General features: G+C 52.5%; 1 protein-coding gene across 2 annotated transcripts in view; it reads right to left on the bottom strand.

The window, feature by feature from the left end:
• Nucleotides 1-4,352: 4,352 nt before the first annotated feature.
• MECP2 (methyl-CpG binding protein 2) overlaps nucleotides 4,353-19,361 on the bottom strand; it is a 50,373-nt gene continuing 35,364 nt past the window's right edge. For both annotated transcript variants that reach the window (XM_070291897.1, XM_070291898.1), the window contains 2 exons: nucleotides 6,666-7,016; nucleotides 4,353-5,569 (listed from right to left, as the gene is read on the bottom strand). In XM_070291897.1, the coding sequence (XP_070147998.1) occupies nucleotides 4,486-5,569; nucleotides 6,666-7,016 (1,435 nt within the window). In that variant the 3' untranslated portion in view covers nucleotides 4,353-4,485. The remainder of the gene's footprint in view (nucleotides 5,570-6,665; nucleotides 7,017-19,361) is intronic.

Genomic DNA, 19,361 nt, shown 5'->3' with positions numbered 1-19,361 from the left:
GCAAAAGCTTGCTCTTATTCACCCAGAAACATCAGGATATAGTTTCTTGCTCAAGGTTTCCTAGGTCTTTCTTCTGCAATGTTGACAAGGGGCTTCAGTGTTCCCTTTTTCCCCTTGAACATGGAACTTTAGACCCTGGGTGAGGCAGTATCCTAGCGAGCTCTAACAATTCAGCTATGTTTTCTAAAGACTGATACAGTTTCAAAAAGAGAAAGAAGCAAAAACAGACTCAACAAACCCCTCCAGTAGAGCAGAGCGCTGAGATGGGGCCCTTGCAGGGAGCAACTGAGAGCCCGGAACACAACGTGGCGGGGCTGTCGGCTCGAGATTGGGGAATCCACTACGAGCCTGGCAACACGCCTGTGCCCCTAGCCCTCCCCAGGCACTGGCCAGTACTCAGGGGGTCAGTAGGCTGATGCCCACAGGGCTCTAGAGAGAACTCACTTCCCCAAGGTCTGGATGGTCTGGGCCACCCACGCGGGCAACTCACATCAGAAAAACAATTTGAGGCCATGACCCTGCTAGAGATGGCTGTGCTGAGCTAGGGCTGATGCCTGTGACCTCCCCTGGCCTTGTCAGGCCTGGTAGGAACACTCTGGAGAGGGGGCACAGAGCTCAACTGCCAGGCTCCACGAGATCCAGGCTACCATACCTGGTGGCTTCCCTTTACACCCTCTGTCCCCTCCTGGGCTCACGCTGCTTGTTAGAAGTTACTTCAAATCCAGAGGTCCTGTCAGCTAAGGAAACTGCTCTCCCACCAAAGATGGCAGCGTGCTTGTGGCTATTTAAGTATCCTCCTTCATGATGGCTGTCACAGCAATGACAAGCAGGGAGGCAGGTGACAACCTGGTGCTGTTCCATGTCCCACTGCCACTGCTCATGGCCTCTAGGCTGGCATGCCACCACTGAGCAGACTGCTGCTAGCACCGGCATGGGGGCTCAGGAGAGGCCAGGTGCTGACTGACCAGCATGCCCAGGACACCGCTGTGGCTTCCACCGTCCAGGGAGCTGAGGGGAGTGTGGGGAGGCAGGGCATTTCTGGGGGTCTCCTGTGCCTTTTGATAAGGACTACGGTGCAGAAGGGACGTGTACTGGACCTTGCTGTGGCCCAGGGGCCCCGCCTCACTGTGGTGTCAACGCCAGCAACGACACAGGTTAGGACAGCCAAGTGACAGGCACGGGGCGGGGAGACCCAATGTGACGGACCTAGCCCCCCGGGTATCTGAAAGCTGTCTTATCAATTCCTGCCTTCTGGACACAGTCCCTAAGGGATGCCCCCTGAATCTTCGCAATGTTCAAGTACACACAGAATCAACATCACACTCCCCAACTGGGCCGGACACAGCTGGTGAGAATTCCAAGGCTAGGCCTGCCCTCCAACCTTCTGTCCACCTGTCTCCAGGACAGAAGTGGTACAGGACCTTCAGCACCCCTGCCCAAAGGTGACTCGCTCGTAATGCCTGTATCTGGGGGAGAGGGGATGTGGATAAAAGGGGGAGAAAACCCTAAGGTGCCACCTGCAGCCTTGAAACTCTAGGGGCAGGAGCTGGGGAGCAAGGGGCCTGCAGGTCAGGCTGGGCAGAAAGGAAACGCCACTTGAGATACAGTGTTCTCGACCACCACCATCGGTCAGCTCCAAAATCAACTGTTACAGGTCAGAGGTGAGCATGGCAGGCCCAGCTCTCCTTGGCCCAGGACCAGATGGTGCCAAGCTGCTGGGGAGGTCAGCTTTGGAGACCGGTCCCAGGAGCCACATTTTATGGATTTGGTGTAATTAATGCCTCAAAACCTGACCCAGCAAACCAGATGGCACCTCCCTGACAAATGGGCTGGAGAGCGGGCTCATGTGGACAGGGGTCCTCTGAGAGTGCCAGGAGCCTTTTGTCCTTGGAGGAAGAGGGACCCCAATGAACACGCCCCCTCTTCCAACTCCCATCCCTTCCTGGGGGAGGACTCAGAAGTGAAGCCCAGCAGGTGGACAGCAGAGTGGGTTTGGTTGGGGGACTTGCTTTTGCAGCATCAAGAAATGGATACAAAAATGCTAGAAAGGGCAGCTACAACTCCACAAACAGAACAGGGCAAATTCCCTTGCTTCTAACCATTCTGGGAGAGAGAGACACAGTTTCGTTTTTTTTTCTGAAGCTACTGATTGGAACTGTCAACTAGGGGTCCTGATCACTAAAGGACTGGCAAGGAAGTGCTAGATGGTTTCTAAGATGTTTCACTCCTTCATGGTTACACTGCAGTGAGGAAAGCTGGGGGATAGTAACTGAAATACACGAGACAACACGCACTTGACAGTTCATGGCAGCAGCTAACGTGGGACGTGCTTGTGGGTGTTTCTGGAAGCATAAGACTGCTGTCTCGTTTGCTACTTTGATAAGGTACTTCTCAGTTGGACAGATTTAGATATAAGAGACATATCTGTAAACACAGAAAAGGATATACCAATATGATGAAGATATGCAGCTAGATAAGGACTTCCTGAACAGAGGGTAAGAGCACGGGGTCTCAAATTGAAACTGACAAATGAACACCCCGCAACAAGCCCAAGCCTCGACGCCCCAACACCACAGCCCTGGTGCTGATGGGGAAAAGCCTGAAGTACCAGCCACCCTTACCAGCCTCCAGCAAGCAAAGGCCGCACGGGGCCCAGCAGAGAAGAACTCCTGCTCAGAGGAGTGGCAGGGGGTATCTGCACTCATTTTGCCTGCTGCCTGGCCCGACTACCCCACCCTAGCTGGGTCCTGCACAGGCCAAGGTCAGGGCTTGGCCACTCCGTGATGCTGGCAGGCCACAGTGGGTCTCTGTGCTGCCCTTGGCTCTGCAATCCCAATCTGGGTCCACTTCTCCTACCCACTGCCGTTGAGTGGGAAGGCTGAGGAGACCTGGGATCCAGGGTCTGACTGAAGGAGGGGACTCCTGGGAGAGCAAGATCCTGCCTCTCCCATGCCCCTCAGAGAGGCTGGGGTACTAGGGCTGGGTGGATTCAGCGGAGTCTGGGGCTTCCTCAGGGCTCAGAAATGGGTGGCAGGGGAGGCTGGGGTGGACGGCGGGAAGGCCAAGGGTGGGGGTAGTTCTGGGAGCCTGAGCTGACCAGCGTCGGCTCAAAGTACGGTTGGGCACTGAGGCTGCCTGGAACAGAAGGGAGCAGTGAGGACGAGGGAGGAAGGGGAGAAATAAAAAGGCTGAAATGAAAGGAGACAGAAACCAAAGGAGAGGAGAGAAACCAATCAGGAAGTCCTTATAAATTGCAGCAAACACTTAGAGTTTCGGAGCTTCGTGGGAACCCTATGTGCTGAGCCCACTTGAAAACAAGCGCAGGTATATACAGATCCAGGTAGTTGTCAACACTGTCACGTCTAGTGGCCTGAGGGACAAAGGGTCACCAAGTCAAGCCCGCTAGCTTGCTCGCAAAGCAGGTTTGTTTTGAAGTGGGAACATGAAGACTCAATAGTGCAAATAGTTCTAAGCTGTCCCTAAAGGAGTTGAGAATTGGAAAAGTTTTGGAAGAACATTTCCCCTGCCTTCCCCCTGGCCCCTGGCCCTGTCTACTAAGGCTCGAACTAGCGGCCACAACTGCTCTGAGCAGCTAGGGATGCCTTCTACCTGGCCTGTGGCACTCCGCCAGCTGTAGTCTGGGCCAGCCTGCTGGGGCCTCAGCACGTGGCCTTGGTGGCCTCTGTCTAGCGCTACCCGCTGGAGGCCAGCCCTGGGCCAATGTCGCCTCTGGCGCAGGCCAGTCGACACCCAGGGGGGCTCAAAGGATGCCTCCCTCCTAGCTGGGCCAGAACCGGGGCCGACAGGTGCTATGTCCCCATCCTGTGAAATGTCCTGGTCGATTTGGGATTGGGGCTGGTGGGGAGCCGTCTGTGTACCCCCATGGGTGGGATCACACGGGCTGGAGCCACTGGCCGTCTCCACCGTCTCGAAAGGATCCAACTGTCTCTTTTGCCCTGGACCTCCTGGTCCCGACGTGGGGTGGGCATAAGGGGGGCTGGAGGGTGGGGTGGTGGAGCTCGAGGCTGGGCAGGGTGTGGGGGGAGAGGAGAGCTGAGACTGGGGTAGCGATGGCCCCCAAACCAGGAGTGTCTTCTCAAGTGCTCTCTGTCCCTAGTGACCACGTAGGGGGACTGGGTGGGAGGGAGGTGCAGGCACACCCTAAGAAGCCTGGGCAACAGCTTGTCTGGTCAGTAGTATCTGCAGCAAGCCTTGTTGAAGGAGCCTAGTTTAGAAAAGTGCAAAGCTACTTCTGGCCCTGGTTAGGTCTTCAACCTGACTGTGCTTGTCGATAAGAAAAAAACATCCCCAATGCTCCAACTACTCCCACCCTGAAGCCACGAAACTCTAAGTTTACTGAAAGAAAAAAAAATATTTTTTATTTCAGTTAATCGGGAAGCTTTGTCAGAGCCCTACCCATAAGGAGAAGAGACAACAGCTGCCTTTATTCTTGTTGGTTTGCTTTGCAATCCGCTCTGCGTAAAGTCAGCTAACTCTCTCGGTCACGGGCGTCCGGCTGTCCACAGGCTCCTCTCTGTTTGGCCTTGGCATGGAGGATGAGACAATGTCTTTGCGCTCTCCCTCCCCTCGGTGTTTGTACTTTTCTGTGGCCGGGGCCGCGGTGGCGAGCGCGGGCTGAGTCTTAGCAGGCTCCTTGGGGCAGCCATCGCTCTCCAGCGAGCCTGCTCTCGGCATCTTCTCCTCTTTGCAGACGCTGCTGCTCAAGTCCTGGGGCTCAGGGGGGCTGGCAGGGTCCTCGGAGCTCTGGGGCTCAGGCGGGGGTGGGGGCGGGGGCAGGAGCAGAGGCGCGGGGGCCTTTGGGGGCTCCACGTGATGGTGGTGGTGGTGGTGCTCCTTTTTGGGTGGCGAGGAGGCGCTGCCGCTGCGCCCCTTGGGGCTGCTCTCCTTGCTTTTCCGCCCTGGGCTCTTGCAGGTCTTCAGTCCCTTCCCGCTCTTCTCGCCAAGCGTGGACACCAGCAGGGGCTTCACCACCTCCTTCACCTCAATGCTCACCGTCTCCCGGGTCTTGCGCTTCTTGATGGGGAGCACGGTCTCCTGCACGGACCGGATAGACGACTCCTTCACGGCTTTCTTTTTGGCCTCGGCGGCAGCTGCAGCAACCACACTGCCTGGCTTTCGGCCTCGTTTCTTGGGAATGGCCTGGGGGTCGGCCTCCGCTTTTCGCTTCCGGCCGGGGCGCTTGATGACCATAACCTGGGCCGAGGTGGTGGCCCCACCCCCTTCTGCCTTGCTGCCCGGCGCAGCTTGGAAAGGCATCTTGACGAGCAGCTTTCCAGGACTTTTCTCCAGAACCCTTTTCACCTGCACACCCTCTGACGCGGCTGCCTTGGGTCTCGTGGTGCCACTCCCTTTAGGGCGTCCCCGACCTCTGCCAGTTCCTGGAGCTTTGGGAGATTTGGGCTTCTTAGGTGGTTTCTGTTCTCGCCGGGAGGGGCTCCCTCTCCCGGTTACCGTGAAGTCAAAATCATTAGGGTCCAGGGAGGTGTCGCCTACCTTTTCGAAGTACGCAATCAACTCCACTTTAGAGCGAAAGGCTTTTCCCTGGGGACTGTGGGAACAAGCGGAGACACACAAAGAAAGGTTAGAAGCTTCCAGAGCAATGCTGGAGGTGGGGCACAGGAGAAGGTGGATGGTGAGCCCTCTGACAGGAGATGTTCTGCAACTGACATGCCCGATGATACAGCTCACCAAGAGGGACATTTAAGAGAAGCTGAGATGAGCTAAAACTAGGGAGCTATGGTCCCATTTATACAGGAAGCAATCGGGTCGCCTGATGGCCATAGGTGCCCACGTGGCCTGCTGCTACGTGGATGCCCCCGGGAGTTGCACTCCTCAGCCCCCCAAAGGGGTCTGGCCCGGGGACCCTGTCTACCTGCCAGACTGAACTCTCCAGGAATCAGTTTCCTCATTCGCCAGTAGGATGATGCTTTATCTGAGTTACTGGAATTAAATGAGACTGTACGAGTGAATTCCAAAATGGCTAACCTGTCTGGAGTCATTTAAGGGGGACAAGTGAAATGAACGTAGTCACACTTGTCCTCTAAATATCTGGCTAGGAAGTGACTCTGTTTCAACAGGTAACACCCAACCACCAGCCCACAGCTGGACAAAGGCCAGAGGGACAGTGGGAAAGGTACTCCGAGCCCATCTGGGGCTCTCTCTAGGCTGTATCAGACAGCCCCCCTTTCCCAGCATGCCTCACGCAACAGACTGAACCCTATGAATTTGTATTTCTCAGGGCTCATGAAGTATTGGCACAGAAGGACTCTCCCACAAAGAAGAGGTTCCCAGGTCCTGAGGACAGCCCCTCTGCTGGGAAATCATCAGCAGAGTATGCATGGCAGAACTCTGTGTCCCCAGTGCTATTCTTCCTCCAGACAAGGCCCTGATGGACATCTCCCTCAGAGCAGTGACCTCCCCAGGTGGTCATTCCAAGCATACCTGATCGGACCCACCAGCAGTGGTCATTACTGAAGACCCGACCGGAAGTGGGTTACGCACACACACTTTCTTGATCCATGAGCCGCAAGGAGCTAACACTCCAAGGGGTCCCCAAAAGTTTCTTAGTGGTGATCCCTGACTCTCCCCCAACCACCACCACTAGCCTTCCCTGCTCTGGAGAGACAGGAATCACCCTCACTTACTTGATCAAGTACACATCATACTTCCCAGCGGAGCGGCCAGATTTCCTTTGCTTAAGCTTTCGGGTCCAACCTTCCGGCAGAGTGGGGTCATCGTACATGGGGCCCCGATCACGAATGATGGAGCGCCGCTGCTTGGGGGACGCAGAAGCTTCTGGCACGGCTGGGGCCGAGCCTGACCCTTCTGAGGTCTCTGCTTTGCCGGCCTCTGCTGGCTCGGCAGAGTGGTGGGCTGCTGGCTGCAGGGGCTCATGCTTGCCCTCTTTGTCTTCTTTCTTATCCTTCTTCACCTTTTTGAACTTCAAAGGTTTGTCCTTCAGGCCCTGGAGATCCTGCTCTTCGGACTTTTCTTCCCTGAGTGTTAAACAAGGATGTCAGTATCACAGGGAACAAACTGGTGTGCAGAAAAAAGTGGGCGCCAGCAGGTCTGGGGTGCCCTGACATGGGCAGGGCCCCAGGAGAGGGGCTGTCCTACTAGCGTCCCCCAGATTGAAATGCCCTTCCCCTTCACAGATGACTTGAGAGCCTGGGGCTGCTGACAGTGATGGCCCACAGCACCCTACCGACACTGTGGTCACCCTGAGGCCCATCTCTAGCAGGCTTGCCAAGATGGCTTCTCAGCGTTACGAGCTAGGGCCTCTGGGTTGGACGGATGACGAGAGGCTCTCTCACCCGCTGGAGAGGGACCTACTCACCAAAATTGAGGGGGCTCCTCTTCCCCAGGGAGTGTTACTTTAAGTTTTTGTGTTTTTAAGCATAAGTGTTACTTTAAGCTTTTGTGTTTGGGGTTTTCTCAAATGGGTGTTCAATGAAAACCGTACAATACACCTTGGTGATGGGAAGAGCCCAACACTGCCCCTGGGGAGGTGGTGCCGAGTGCAGTGCTGAGGAAAAACCTGCAGATTTGGAGTACGCCACACTGAGCCCAAATCGTGATTTTTTTTTTTTTTTTTGCCATTTCCAAACATGGATCTGCACAAGTGACTTCAACATCCTGTGCCTCAGTCTCCTCCTATCTTGACAATGGGTACCAACACCCTAGACAGAGAAGAGTCACAAAGGCATTGTCTAAACAGTGGGATGGGGCAACCAGACACTACTGCCCAGGGTTCTCACGTGAGAAGAGGAGCAATTCCCTGCTGGGTGAGTCTTTCTCACCAGACTCTGACCACGCGGGGCTTTGGCACTGGGATGTGCCTGATTCCAGGGCGGGTGCCTCCCCATTCCTCCATGCTGACAGACCAGTTCCTCCGGTATGCATGGGTCCCACCCGGTAGGACCCCCTCCTATCTCCTTGGACAGTGGTTACTGTGAGGCTCCAGACTCTGGGATTAGAGTCTGGCCATGCTGCTCTCGTGGCTGGGCCAACAGGGTGAGAGCATCACCTGGGCCAGGGAGGCCTGGAAACCAGAACTGTGGGCTCAGAGCCAGTCACCTGCAAAGCCCTCTCTTAGAAACTCACCCTGGAAAAGAGCCAGACTCATCTGTGTTCCAGATCTCAGCCCCAGAGCCTCCTGGGGCCCGTGAGGCTCACAACAACCCACCCCAAGTGACTTCCCTTGCTGGCCATACCCTGGAGACCACCACCAAGGCACCAAGGCCTGCCTTGGCCACAAGACTCGAATGACATGACTCAGTCCCTAAAAGTGAGTTTGCACCAGAACTCACAGGTCGGGCCCAGGGAGAAGGCGGAATGGAAAGGGCACACCTCGCCCTCCTACCTATCCTGGCTGTCTCCGGCAGAGCTCGAGGGTAAGCCCAGGCTTAGCTCTGTGTCGGGAACCCAGACAGTCCCAGGCCACAGGAAAACAGGGCCCTGATGGCCAAGTCTGGCTTCTTCAGAGCCCTCATGTGCATCTGTGGATACTGTAACTACAGTGAGCTTCGGCATGAAGCATGTGCCCCAGGAATGCCCCTTAGGTACCAACAAGGGTGTCAATGCAGTCTAGGGCCAGCCCTTCTAGAAATCTATCAAGAACACATACCCACAGAAACAGAAAACAACATTCTGCATTTGAGCACAATGCTATTGGTGATAGCATTCTTTTTACTGGCCCAAGACTGCAGCCAAGCCAGACAGCCACCGCCCGAGACCTATTGGGCCAACACTGACATGTGCGCACCACGGAGAGTCAGGTAACCTGAACCCCAGGGTGGGAAACTCAGGGTGGGACCCCCAGGAAGGGGTCCACGGTAGGCCATTCTCCAGGGGAGAAACAGAGACTTTAGGAAGCAGAGGGCAGAAATGCACAGAACTAGTCCAACATGGGGTAGGCGGGACTGAGGTGAGGAATGGCACAGGGCCAGAACTTGCCAGGTGTGTGGACCAGAATTTCATTTTCCGAATCATGTAAAAGTTGACATAACCAAAAAGAAAATCAAGACAGAAGGGAAGAGACTAGAACACGCCTAGCATCCATGGAGGGGAAACAGGCTGGCTCAGGTCCTAGGGCAGCCTGTGCTGGGGAAAGTGAAGGTCCAAAAGCATGAACTGTTTAGATTTCAGAGAAGAAGAAAACCCGCTTGGCGATGTTGGGGGGAAAAGGAGGGAAAGACAGAAAGTGAGGGAGGGTCTCAAGGGTCTTATGAGGAAGGTTTTGGGCAGCAGGGAGGCCTCAAGGAGGGGTCATGGAGCTGTGTCGGGTTTGATTCTGGGTGTGATGGGATTCCTTCAGCTGCTGTGTGGAGAGTGGCCTGCAGGAGACCCCAGAGGGCAGCAGGTGGCCTGGGGGACTCTGAGGCCTGCTGGACTCCATGCCACAGCAGCCCTGCAGCAGCATCACCTTGATGATCTGGGCAGGGGATGGCAATTCCTCATGGGGCGATGCCCAGGGCAGGGCAGACTGCTCCAGGGGCTCTTGAGGCACAGTCCCAGGTGTAGGTAGTGGGGACTCGGGACGTGACCAGGAGGTGAAGCAACACAGCTGGCCGGTGTGGGGAAAAGTGTCACCAACTGAGGATAGGGAAACCTGGGCCAGCAGCAGGGTGGAGCGACAGCCAGCCCTGCGAGGAGGCACTGCAGGAGCAGCTAACACCGCATTATAAGCAGTCTCCACCTCAACACAAAGGAACAACTAAAAAGAAGCTCAAGGAGGGGAGGAGAGAATTCTTTGGCTACCAAGTAGGGAGACCCCTGTGCCCAGACTGCAACTTGGCCTAAATGAATTGCATGGGCTTTGAGAGATTTTTATTACAATCACATAGACATAACGTAAAACCTGCCCTTTCACCTAAATAATCGATAAATGAGTTTTTAATAGCACCAATGATGGGAATAAGACAGCCTTTAACTATCTATGACGTCCTGGCTCTTTCAAATTGAAATTACTTGAAGCCGCTATGAAAATATGGTGATTTTCAATTCTGTGGACTGACGGGCACAGAGGTGGTTTGGTACTTTTTCTGACTGCTACTGAAAACAAATAAAAGCCCACAAAGAAGCCTGGAAGCCATTCTGCTGAGTGTGAAGTGGAGGCAAAAAGGGTGCCAAACAGGTAATCCAAGTGAGTTACCCCTGGCTCAGTTGCCTGCTCGGTGGCAGGGTAACCTGAAGGAGGGAGGCCAGGCAAATACTCGAGGCCCCCCAGCAGAAGGGTTACGGGGTTTGTTAAAACACAGTTTCAAAGAAACCAAACAGCCCTCTCTTCATCCCCCCTTTCATCAGACTGTATCTGTGTGCATGCGTGTGCACACACACTGCCCCAGAGAGGACCGTGAGAACCGAGTACCTAGTTCTTAAGTTCATCCATTTGAGACTTGTGGGTATCCACCTGATCAACTCTTCAATGTTACAGGTCAAAAGAAGAGCAGAGATAAGCAGACAAGGTCACCTGTCTGAGGTCATATCTGAGATGACATGTGCTCGTCGACGGCCCTTGCCCAAAGCCAGCCTCAGTTCTGGATGGGGACACCAGGGTAGAACCAGACTCACTCTCTAGGCTTCAAGTGCTCCCCATTTGGGGGAGCGGATGAGGGGAGGCAGCCAAGGGTGACCCTGTCCTCTGTCCCAGGCACAGAGGAAGGCCAGACACAGCGGGTCTTCAGGGCTGATGATGAGTGCTCTGGGCACGGCAGACCGGTGGGCCTGGGTGACCCCAGCAACAGCTCTATCCTGCCACCACTGGGAAGCCCCTCCCTGGAGGAATCAATGAGTCAGGGTAAGCCCCGTGTGTCACCCTGGCTCTCGACTTCTGAGAGGCCTTTCCTGCTCCCCACAGTGCCCCAGAGAGCACACACGTCCTCTTTCCTGTCATCCCCTCGCTCAGGAACCGTGTGCCAAGGGAAGATGGCACCCTCTGCCCATCAGCTTCAAGGAGGCAGCCAGGACATGCCGACTATGGGTGCCTGGACCTTGGGGTTGGCAGGAGAGGGTGCTGGAGTGGCCACTGAGGGCCCAGGAAAGTCGAGAGTGACGCCTACAGCGATGGAGAGTGTGTGGCCACAGAGGACGGTCATGCTGGGGGTGCATGTCCACGGATCGGCTCCCTGCAGTGAGGCAGAGAGACCTGCAGAGACTCCTCTGGCTGAAACTACCAAAATTGCCGGACTGAACGACTTCCAGAAGATGCTATAGAAGACAGTGCTTACAAAGGTTGACCAATACTCACAAACTGGCCAGAGACTAAGGAATATGCAAGCTAAAGAGGCCAGGAAGGGAGGGAGGGAGTCCTGTTTGGCGAGGACTCCAGCAGGCGCTCCATGGCCGACCAGTAGAAGAGCCAGGGACAGGGAAAAGCGGGGACAGGGATAAGCGGTGATAGCAGCACCTCCTGAGGCCATGAGGAAAGGCCTGGAAATAGAGGGGCATCCCACGTAGTGGCAGGCATGGACTCTTCAGAATGGGTTGCAGCTTGCGCAGAAAAAGGGCTGGTGACTGAAGACATGGGCCACTGGACTGGCTCACTGAAGGCAGCCGGGGAGGTGATGCTGAAGTCCTTGAGGGCTCCAACTGCCCCAAATGGATGCTCGGAGCAGAGTCAGCCTTCAGGCCTCAGGAGGGTGATGGCGTGCCTGCTTGGGGCACAGGGGCAGCATGTCTGCAGAGGCAGAGGTGACAGCAACATGACTGGAAACTGTGCTGCCCGACACCAAGATTTCAAAGCTGTTTCACCCAAGCTGTCTCACAATTAAAGAGGATGCCTTCACTTCACGTGGATATATTAAGAGAAAAGGCTGGAAACCTTGCAGAAGTGCCTTCTTTTAGTGGCTCAAAGCACTGCAACGTTTTCAATAGCATTATGCTCTAGATAGTACAGTTATGAGTGTGAAAGAAAGTGTTGACATGTTTCCCTGTGTTTAAAAAAAAAAATCACTGCCAAAGGCAGCCCTGCCCAGGACCCAGCTTTTAATATCAACAGAAAAACTAACCTGTACAATGCAGGGAAGGAAGCACCAATCTGGGGTCATGGCAAAAACCAGTCAGCTGATATTGATGCCACTTGCAAATGCCACTAGAGCCTCCAGTGAGCCCTGGTGCTTCTTTAACCACAATGGTTACTGGTTTTGTGAGCTCTGATTACCAAATCACACACATTTCTCATGGTCTACTCTGATCCAGTTTTTCCCATAACAACTTCTGTTTTCCAATGTGTGATTACCGAAACACACGATTTGGGGAGGAAATGACATATCACATTGAAGCAGAAGAGCTACACAAATCTTAAACATCTATAAAGACTGAGAGAAGGCTCTTATGTAAATAAAATCATTTACTAATTATGCTCGTGAAACAAAAAACATTACATCAAATCCTTGCTTTGACCTAGCAAAGGAAAAAGAGTTGCAGGAATCTTGACTTCAGTCCAAATCACTGTATCCCAAGGGGTCTGATGGCAAGAACTGACTGTATTTTCCTAATGAAAGGAACCTCCAGTAATCAAGCGGGAGGCAGCCTTGGTATGCAGTACCAGGCACTCTTTGGATCCAAGGCTCCTGTGAATTCCACGGGTGTGATCGCTGACATTTGGCACTTGCACTGATCAGACCATGGACACTCAGGTGGGATTACTCAACCCCCAAGGATTTCATATTAAAGACAGACAGACCACAAAACCAGGTGAAGGCTGTAGCTGAAAAGGTATTCTTCCCTTGAAGTGGAATCAGGCTCCCCCAGAGTGAGCTCTAGGACACTTCCAGAGCCCCAGCGATATCCTGACGTTTCCTAATTTCAGTCATGCTTGCATCAGGCCCATGTTGGGAGATGCGTGTGTCAGCACCTTTCATTTCCACCTTTCAGCCACCTCGTGGAGTCCGGTCAGGAGCCCAAGCATCACTACGAAGCCACAAACTGGAAGGATGAGGGGGTGGCTACTTCTCCATGTCAATAGTCTGGGACCCGAGGCGAGAACAGGCCTCTCAGCAGAGGCTGCTTCTGTCCCGAAGAGTCAAGTACGAGCTACAGCATCTCAGAATCCAGGAGGTTTCTCTGCACGAATCATCAAGGCAGCAGCACTGTGAGTCTCCAGCTTTGGCCCCTTTAAAGATCTGAGAGCAATCAAACTGGCACTGCAAGATGGTCTCAGAGGTCTCTGCAGAGGAGGAAGAGGGACGGGGTTCTGCTTGAAGGCTTCAACAGTGGAACCTAAAGTTCAGTGGCCCTGTTCTGAACTCAGTGTATTCTTTAATAGCCCAGTTTTTAGAAGATGCAAGAAACTATGCTTTGAAAAGCTGTACAAAACACAGTTCATGCCGCCCAAAGATAGAACCCTCCCCAAATGAAGGCAGTCAGTGCCATACGGTAAGTCTCCTCGTCACAGCATGAAACCACCACATGTGGGAAAGATAAGCAAGTTTGAAAACACACTGCCACTGTGGAGAACAGTCAGGCAGTTAGTTCCTCAAAAAGGTAAACGTAGAGTTCCCATGTGACCCAGAGATTCCACTCCAAGGTATGAACCCTGGAGAGTTGAAAACAGAGACTCAAACAAGAGCCCATGGATGACGATGTTCCTAACAGCACACATCACAGAAGGTCCCAAGAAGGACTTGGCGCTCTGACTGCCAAGAGCCAGAGTTCAATCCCTGGTCAGGAAACAAAGATTCCACAAGCCCCATGGTGGCCAAAAGGAAAAAAAAAAAAAAAGGAAACTCTGACACCTGGTACAGCATGGATGCACCATGAACTGAAGATGTTAATGCTAAGTGAAGTAAGCCAGACACAAAAGGACAAATATTATGAGATTTCATGTATATGAAATATCCAGAAATAGGAAAATCCAGAGACTACAAGTAGGATATTCACTGCCAGGGGCCAGAGGTAGTAAGTAATATAGAATGACTCCTAATGGACACAGGGATTTTTTTTTTGGGGGGGGGGGTGATACAAATATTTTGGAACTAGATAGAAGCAATGGTTGTACATTTGTTACTGTTGTTCAGTCCCTAAGTCGTGCCTGACTCTTTGTGACCCCATGGACTATAGCACGCCAGGCTCCTCTGTCCTCCACTATCTCCTGGAGTTTGCTCAAACTCATGTTCATTGAGTAGGTGATGCTGTCTAACCATCTCATCCTCTGCTACCCCCTTTTCCTTCTGCCTTCAATCTTTCCCATTAGAATGCACATTGCAAATGTACTAAATGCCACTGAACCCTTTAAATGGGTGAATGTCATGATATGTGAATTTGACCTTATATTTTGTGAGAACCCACTAAAATGATAGCCAGCTTCACCAATTACCCTAAATCATTATGGCAGGTTTTCCAATGCTCTGCCAAGTAGCTCTGCTGTCCCATTTAAGAGAAAGAGGTGAGCGTGGGGACCTATGGGGACACATGGTGGACTGGACCACGCTGACCCAAATGAAATCTCCAAAGCCCAGAACATGGTAACCATGACAGTCAGAAAGGAATTTAGTCCTAGAAGTTTAATGACTAGGCATGTAGCCAAGTTGAAGGTTGTTGGCTAAATATTCTGAAAGCGTTTGATCAATCTTTTTTTTTAATTGTGGTAAAACCCATGATACAAAATTTACCATTAGCAGCACTTAGTACATTCACAATGTTGTGCAAGCATCACCACTATTTAGTTTCGGAACATTCTGTCACCCCCCCGGAGGAAACCTCACACCCACTAAGCAGGTACTTCCCCAGAGCCCCTTACTCCCAAGCCCCTGGCAAACACTAATCTCCTTTATGTCTCTATGGATCTGCTTGGACTTTTCATATAAATGGAATCATACAATATATGGCTTTCTGTGACAGGCTTCTTTCACTCAGCATGTGTTCAAGGTTCTTCCATGTTGTAGCATGTATTAGAACTTCTTCCCTTTTTATGCTGAATAACATTCCACTGTATAGACACACCACGCTGTGTTCATCCATTCATCTGTTGATAGACATCTGGGTTGCTTCTACCTTTTAGCTGCTGTGGATATTTGTGTACAAGTTTTTACACAGGTGTATATTTTCGATTCTCTTGGGTCTATACCTAGAGTGGAATTTCTGGGTCACACGGGCATTCCACGTGTAACCTTTTGAGGAAACGTCAGGCTGTCTTCCACATGGCTTCCTTTAGGGGTGATGAAAATGTTCTAGAACTCCATAGGAATAAAGTGGGGTGGCAGAAATGGCTTCTACTCTGGAATGCCCAGCAGGGAGGGGCAAACTTTGAACACAGTTGTCACAACCAAGACGCTGGGAGTGGGGAGAAGTGTTTCACGTCACCCCCTCATTCACTCCGTAGTGGATGCTCTGGCAACAAGGTATGCTTTCTACCTGCATCTGTTTCTTCTCTTTCTTCCAGTACAAACAATCTTATAAAGCAAAGAGTCAATAACGAAATCACAGCGCTTTTGCTGAGTGTTGTCAGAGAGGAGATACCAGGAGCCAGGGGAGAGCTCTGGAAGGTGGTGTGACTTGCTTGGGGTGGGAAGGATTGGGTCCCATGTAGGTCATTGAAGGGGGCTGGATAAATGTGCTAAGAATGAGAGGAAACCCAGAACTCAAGTCTTATGACTGACATTTTCGTCACTTCGTCTCTTCCCAGCCTCCATATCTAGCTACTTCTCTCCCACCATGTTTCTGGGCCCCTGTGCACATCTGTGCTACAGACTACTCATGTCAAGCCCTCGCACAAACAGACGGATGCTCATCAGGGGAAAGCTGGCCTCTGGGGGCCCCTCGCCATATATCCAGCTTCAGGTCCCCATGGCCTGTGTGCACAGACACTCTGGTCGCGCCTGCCTCTCTGGTTCCCAGCAATAGGCTCCCACAGCTCTTGCCTGCTGCAGTTTTTCTCTTAATACCGTTTGTTTTCCTCTCACTAGTGGAGGTCACCCCGCAGCTGCAGGTCTGACAGCCTTGCTTCCTGATGACAACACAGGAGCCACTGAAGAAAAGGAGCAACAAAAGACAAAAAGAAGGGGTGACATCCAAAGCTGAGGCACCATGAGTGACCCGCTGGAGGGGCAGTCTGGGACAGGACACCCCCACCCCCACTAGCAGAGCCCAAGGAAATCTTCAAGGTCACAACAGGGGGACCTGGAGCCAGGCTGGCTGAAAAGCACGGTCTGCCCGTGGCAGACAGAAGGGCCGAGAAGCCTGCAGGGCAAGGGCCCCAGCAGGCTGCGGGGTTTCTGTGGGTCACTGGCAGGGACTGAATCTTGCTCCCTGAAACAACTCTGGGGACCGGAGAAAAAGTGAGAAGACACACATCAGTAAGTCAGCGGTGGCCCTGTGTACAAGCACTAATGGGGTAGAAAATACAATGGAAGACTGACTTCCAGCCTGCCAGTGGAAAGTCGCCTGGAATCCGCACCTGGGAAGAGCTGAAGACAACAGAGGGTGGCGGGGCTGGGATGTGCTTCCGGGGACCTGCGTCAGCAGCCACACGACACGATCAAGTCACCGCAGATGAGAGCATCTGGTCCAAACGGCAGCTTCCAACCTCCCACGTACCTGCTCTCTCCCGATCCCAGAGAAGATGGGGAAACACACAGACAGCAAGGAGTGGGAAGGGCAGATTTCATTCCGCGAAGGCAAGGGATGTAACACTGCATGCAGCACATGCCACAACCTGGCAGCTGAGGAAAGGGCTCCAGAGAACAAAGCAGCCGCAGGGCTGCTCCACCCCTGGAAGCCATGTCAGGAAGCTCATGAGAGCCCCGAGACCTCTCCAATAAGCTGGAACGGAGGAACTGGGGAGGCATCTCTCACTCTTGAAAACTCCTTTTGAATTGGAATAGAATTGCTTTATAGGGGCGTGCTGGTCTCTGCAGGGTGACAGTTTGAACCAGGCACAAGCACACGTATGTCCCAGGTCTAGAGGCCAGCACTGCAGGAGGTGCCTGTGCTTGGGGCCACCCAGCTCAGGGAACCAGCAGGAGCCTGGGGTGCCCCTTTCCAGGAATGGCATGTATGTTCTTCAAGGGGCTAGAGCGAGCCGTGACATAAAACACTGAACACTGTTCCTAAGCTAGTGACTCCAGATGTGGCCGAAGAGTCCCCCTGCCTGCAGTTCCCCTGGTTGTGCAACTTGATTCTGACCACAAGAGCCAAGCTCACGACAGCCTAGAGGGGAAAGCACCAAGACAGGCCAGCGGACCAGGAGGAGACAGCCAAAACTCCCCTCTGCAGCAAAGCCAACAAACAGAACTGGACGGAGCCGTCGAAGCCTGAGCCAAGTTGACAAAAAAACACATGGTACTTCTAGAAACATTTTATGGCCAAAAGCTAAAAAAAAAAAAAAAAAAAGGGGAGAAGAGAGACAGGGAGGGAGATATGGCTCAGGAAAGTCAAACTTTCACCAAGGAGTGAATACACAAAAGGAAGAGAAGGAAATTCCTTACAATTTTATAAGAACATGTTCGCAATAAGAGTTCAAAGATGAGAAGATAAAACACAGTAAGATGAAAGGGCAAATTCCCAACCTAGGGAAACAAACTGCAGACCAAGATGTGCCATTAAGGAACTAATAAGTACATTTAAAGACAGCCAGAAACAGAACATGCATAGCTGAAAATCCAATCAGACAAACACTGTATGCAGATGAAAGAGATAAAAGCAAAAGCAATTAGAGTGACACTAACAGCATTGGAAGAGAGACAAAGATAATCCAACATAAGGATAATTCGTGTCCCTGCAGTAGGGAACCCCAAATGGCACATAGACGCCATCACAGATATATAAGAGAACTAATTTGAGACAAAGGTGAGCTGCATTTGCAGGCTGAAAGAACACACCATGCTTCCGAAAAAAAGTGATTAAAAAAAAACACACCTCATCAGTGAGAGGGATGGTGGTCAATGTCCTGAACATAAAGGGTAAAGAATTCTTCAGGTGCCTTAAGGGATCATGTAAAGAGGCGTCCAGGCTTAAGGACTAGGAAGAGCCAAGGCCCCAACTCCAGGAACAATCTGGCAGGTTCCAGGACATGCAAGAATGATGGGCTGGAGGCAAGTGAGCAAGGCTGAGAAAAGGAGCTCAACATGAGGCAGGCCTGGCTACCTCGTTTGTAAGACGTGTTATCAAATGAGAATGCAGGACTTCTTCAAAAATGGAGACTTTGGAGCTGGTTGCAGTGGAGCATTAAACCAAGCATATGGCTCTTCTAAGCCCTGGGTATGATATAGGCTGCATATCTAGGAATAGATGACATTTTATTCTGTGAGGGATGAGAAGCCCTCAGAGGGTTTTTCTCAAAGGAGCAAACATGATCAGATGAACAGTCTGAAGAGGGTCATCGTTCATGGAAGACAGAGTGTGAGGCAGGATGAGCAGGCAGGGAGACACGAGGTGCTGCAGGTGCACTCACAGTGTGGGGTGCACACAGTGTGCACTCACGTTTCTTAGGGACTGACACCCATGCACGGAAGGAAGAGCAAGCAGATCGGGGCAGGGGAAGAAGTTGAAGTGCAATGCAGGCTCCAGAGCTTTCTGGAGCCTTGGGCAGTGATGGTAGGGCAGGGGTTTGGTACCCACTCCCTCCTTCACCCACCCACGGCCCTGGGATCAGCCTGACCAGGTGAGGAAGCTCTCACAGCTGAGACCAGGGCCAAGGCCAAGCCCAAAGGGGCCGGCAGCTGGGGGTAGCCTGCAGACTGCACTCCTGCGGATCTGCATGGTCATCCCCTTGACTGCTGTGGGCGTAGTGCAGAGTCTAAGCAGGGGACACTGTGGTTGGCCTAGGTGCCATCAGGGGAGGGCATGTGTGTGCTGGTGGACCACTGGAGATTCAGGATTCTGGCTTCTGTATTTTTTTCCATGTTGAGGCATTTCGCCTTTGAGGGTTCAAGGCTACAGACAGAGATCTGGTAGTCTTCTCAGCACGGATGTCTGAAGAGGCCAGCGAGCAAGTGAGGGTCCCTTAGATATGAGTATGGACAATTTCCCTCCCATTATCTGGCCCTATGATGAGGAGAGAGAGTCAGCAGAGGAGACAAAGAGGAGCAAGGCAGGAGAAGAAAGACAATCAGGTGGATCTGTCCAGATTAATAGTAGTAAGCAACAGAGACCAAGTCTAGCTGATTCATGCAGAACAGGACTGGATTAAACAGCTCCTGGAAGATGGAAGGTGGTAATGTTTGTACAGTATGAATATACCTAATACCATGGAATTGTACACTTAAATGGGGGCTTCCATGGTGGCTCAGATGGTAAAGCATCTGCCTGCAATGCAGGAGACCCGGCTTTGATCCCTGGGTCAGGAAGATCCCCTGGAGAAGGAAATGGTCAGCCACTTCAGTACTCTTGCCTGAAAAACT

Source organism: Ovis canadensis, chromosome X, assembly GCF_042477335.2.
Source record: "Ovis canadensis isolate MfBH-ARS-UI-01 breed Bighorn chromosome X, ARS-UI_OviCan_v2, whole genome shotgun sequence".
Lineage (NCBI taxonomy): Eukaryota > Metazoa > Chordata > Mammalia > Artiodactyla > Bovidae > Ovis > Ovis canadensis.
The sequence above is the reverse complement of the archived record's forward strand: the minus strand, read 5'-3'. Positions and strand labels throughout refer to the sequence as shown.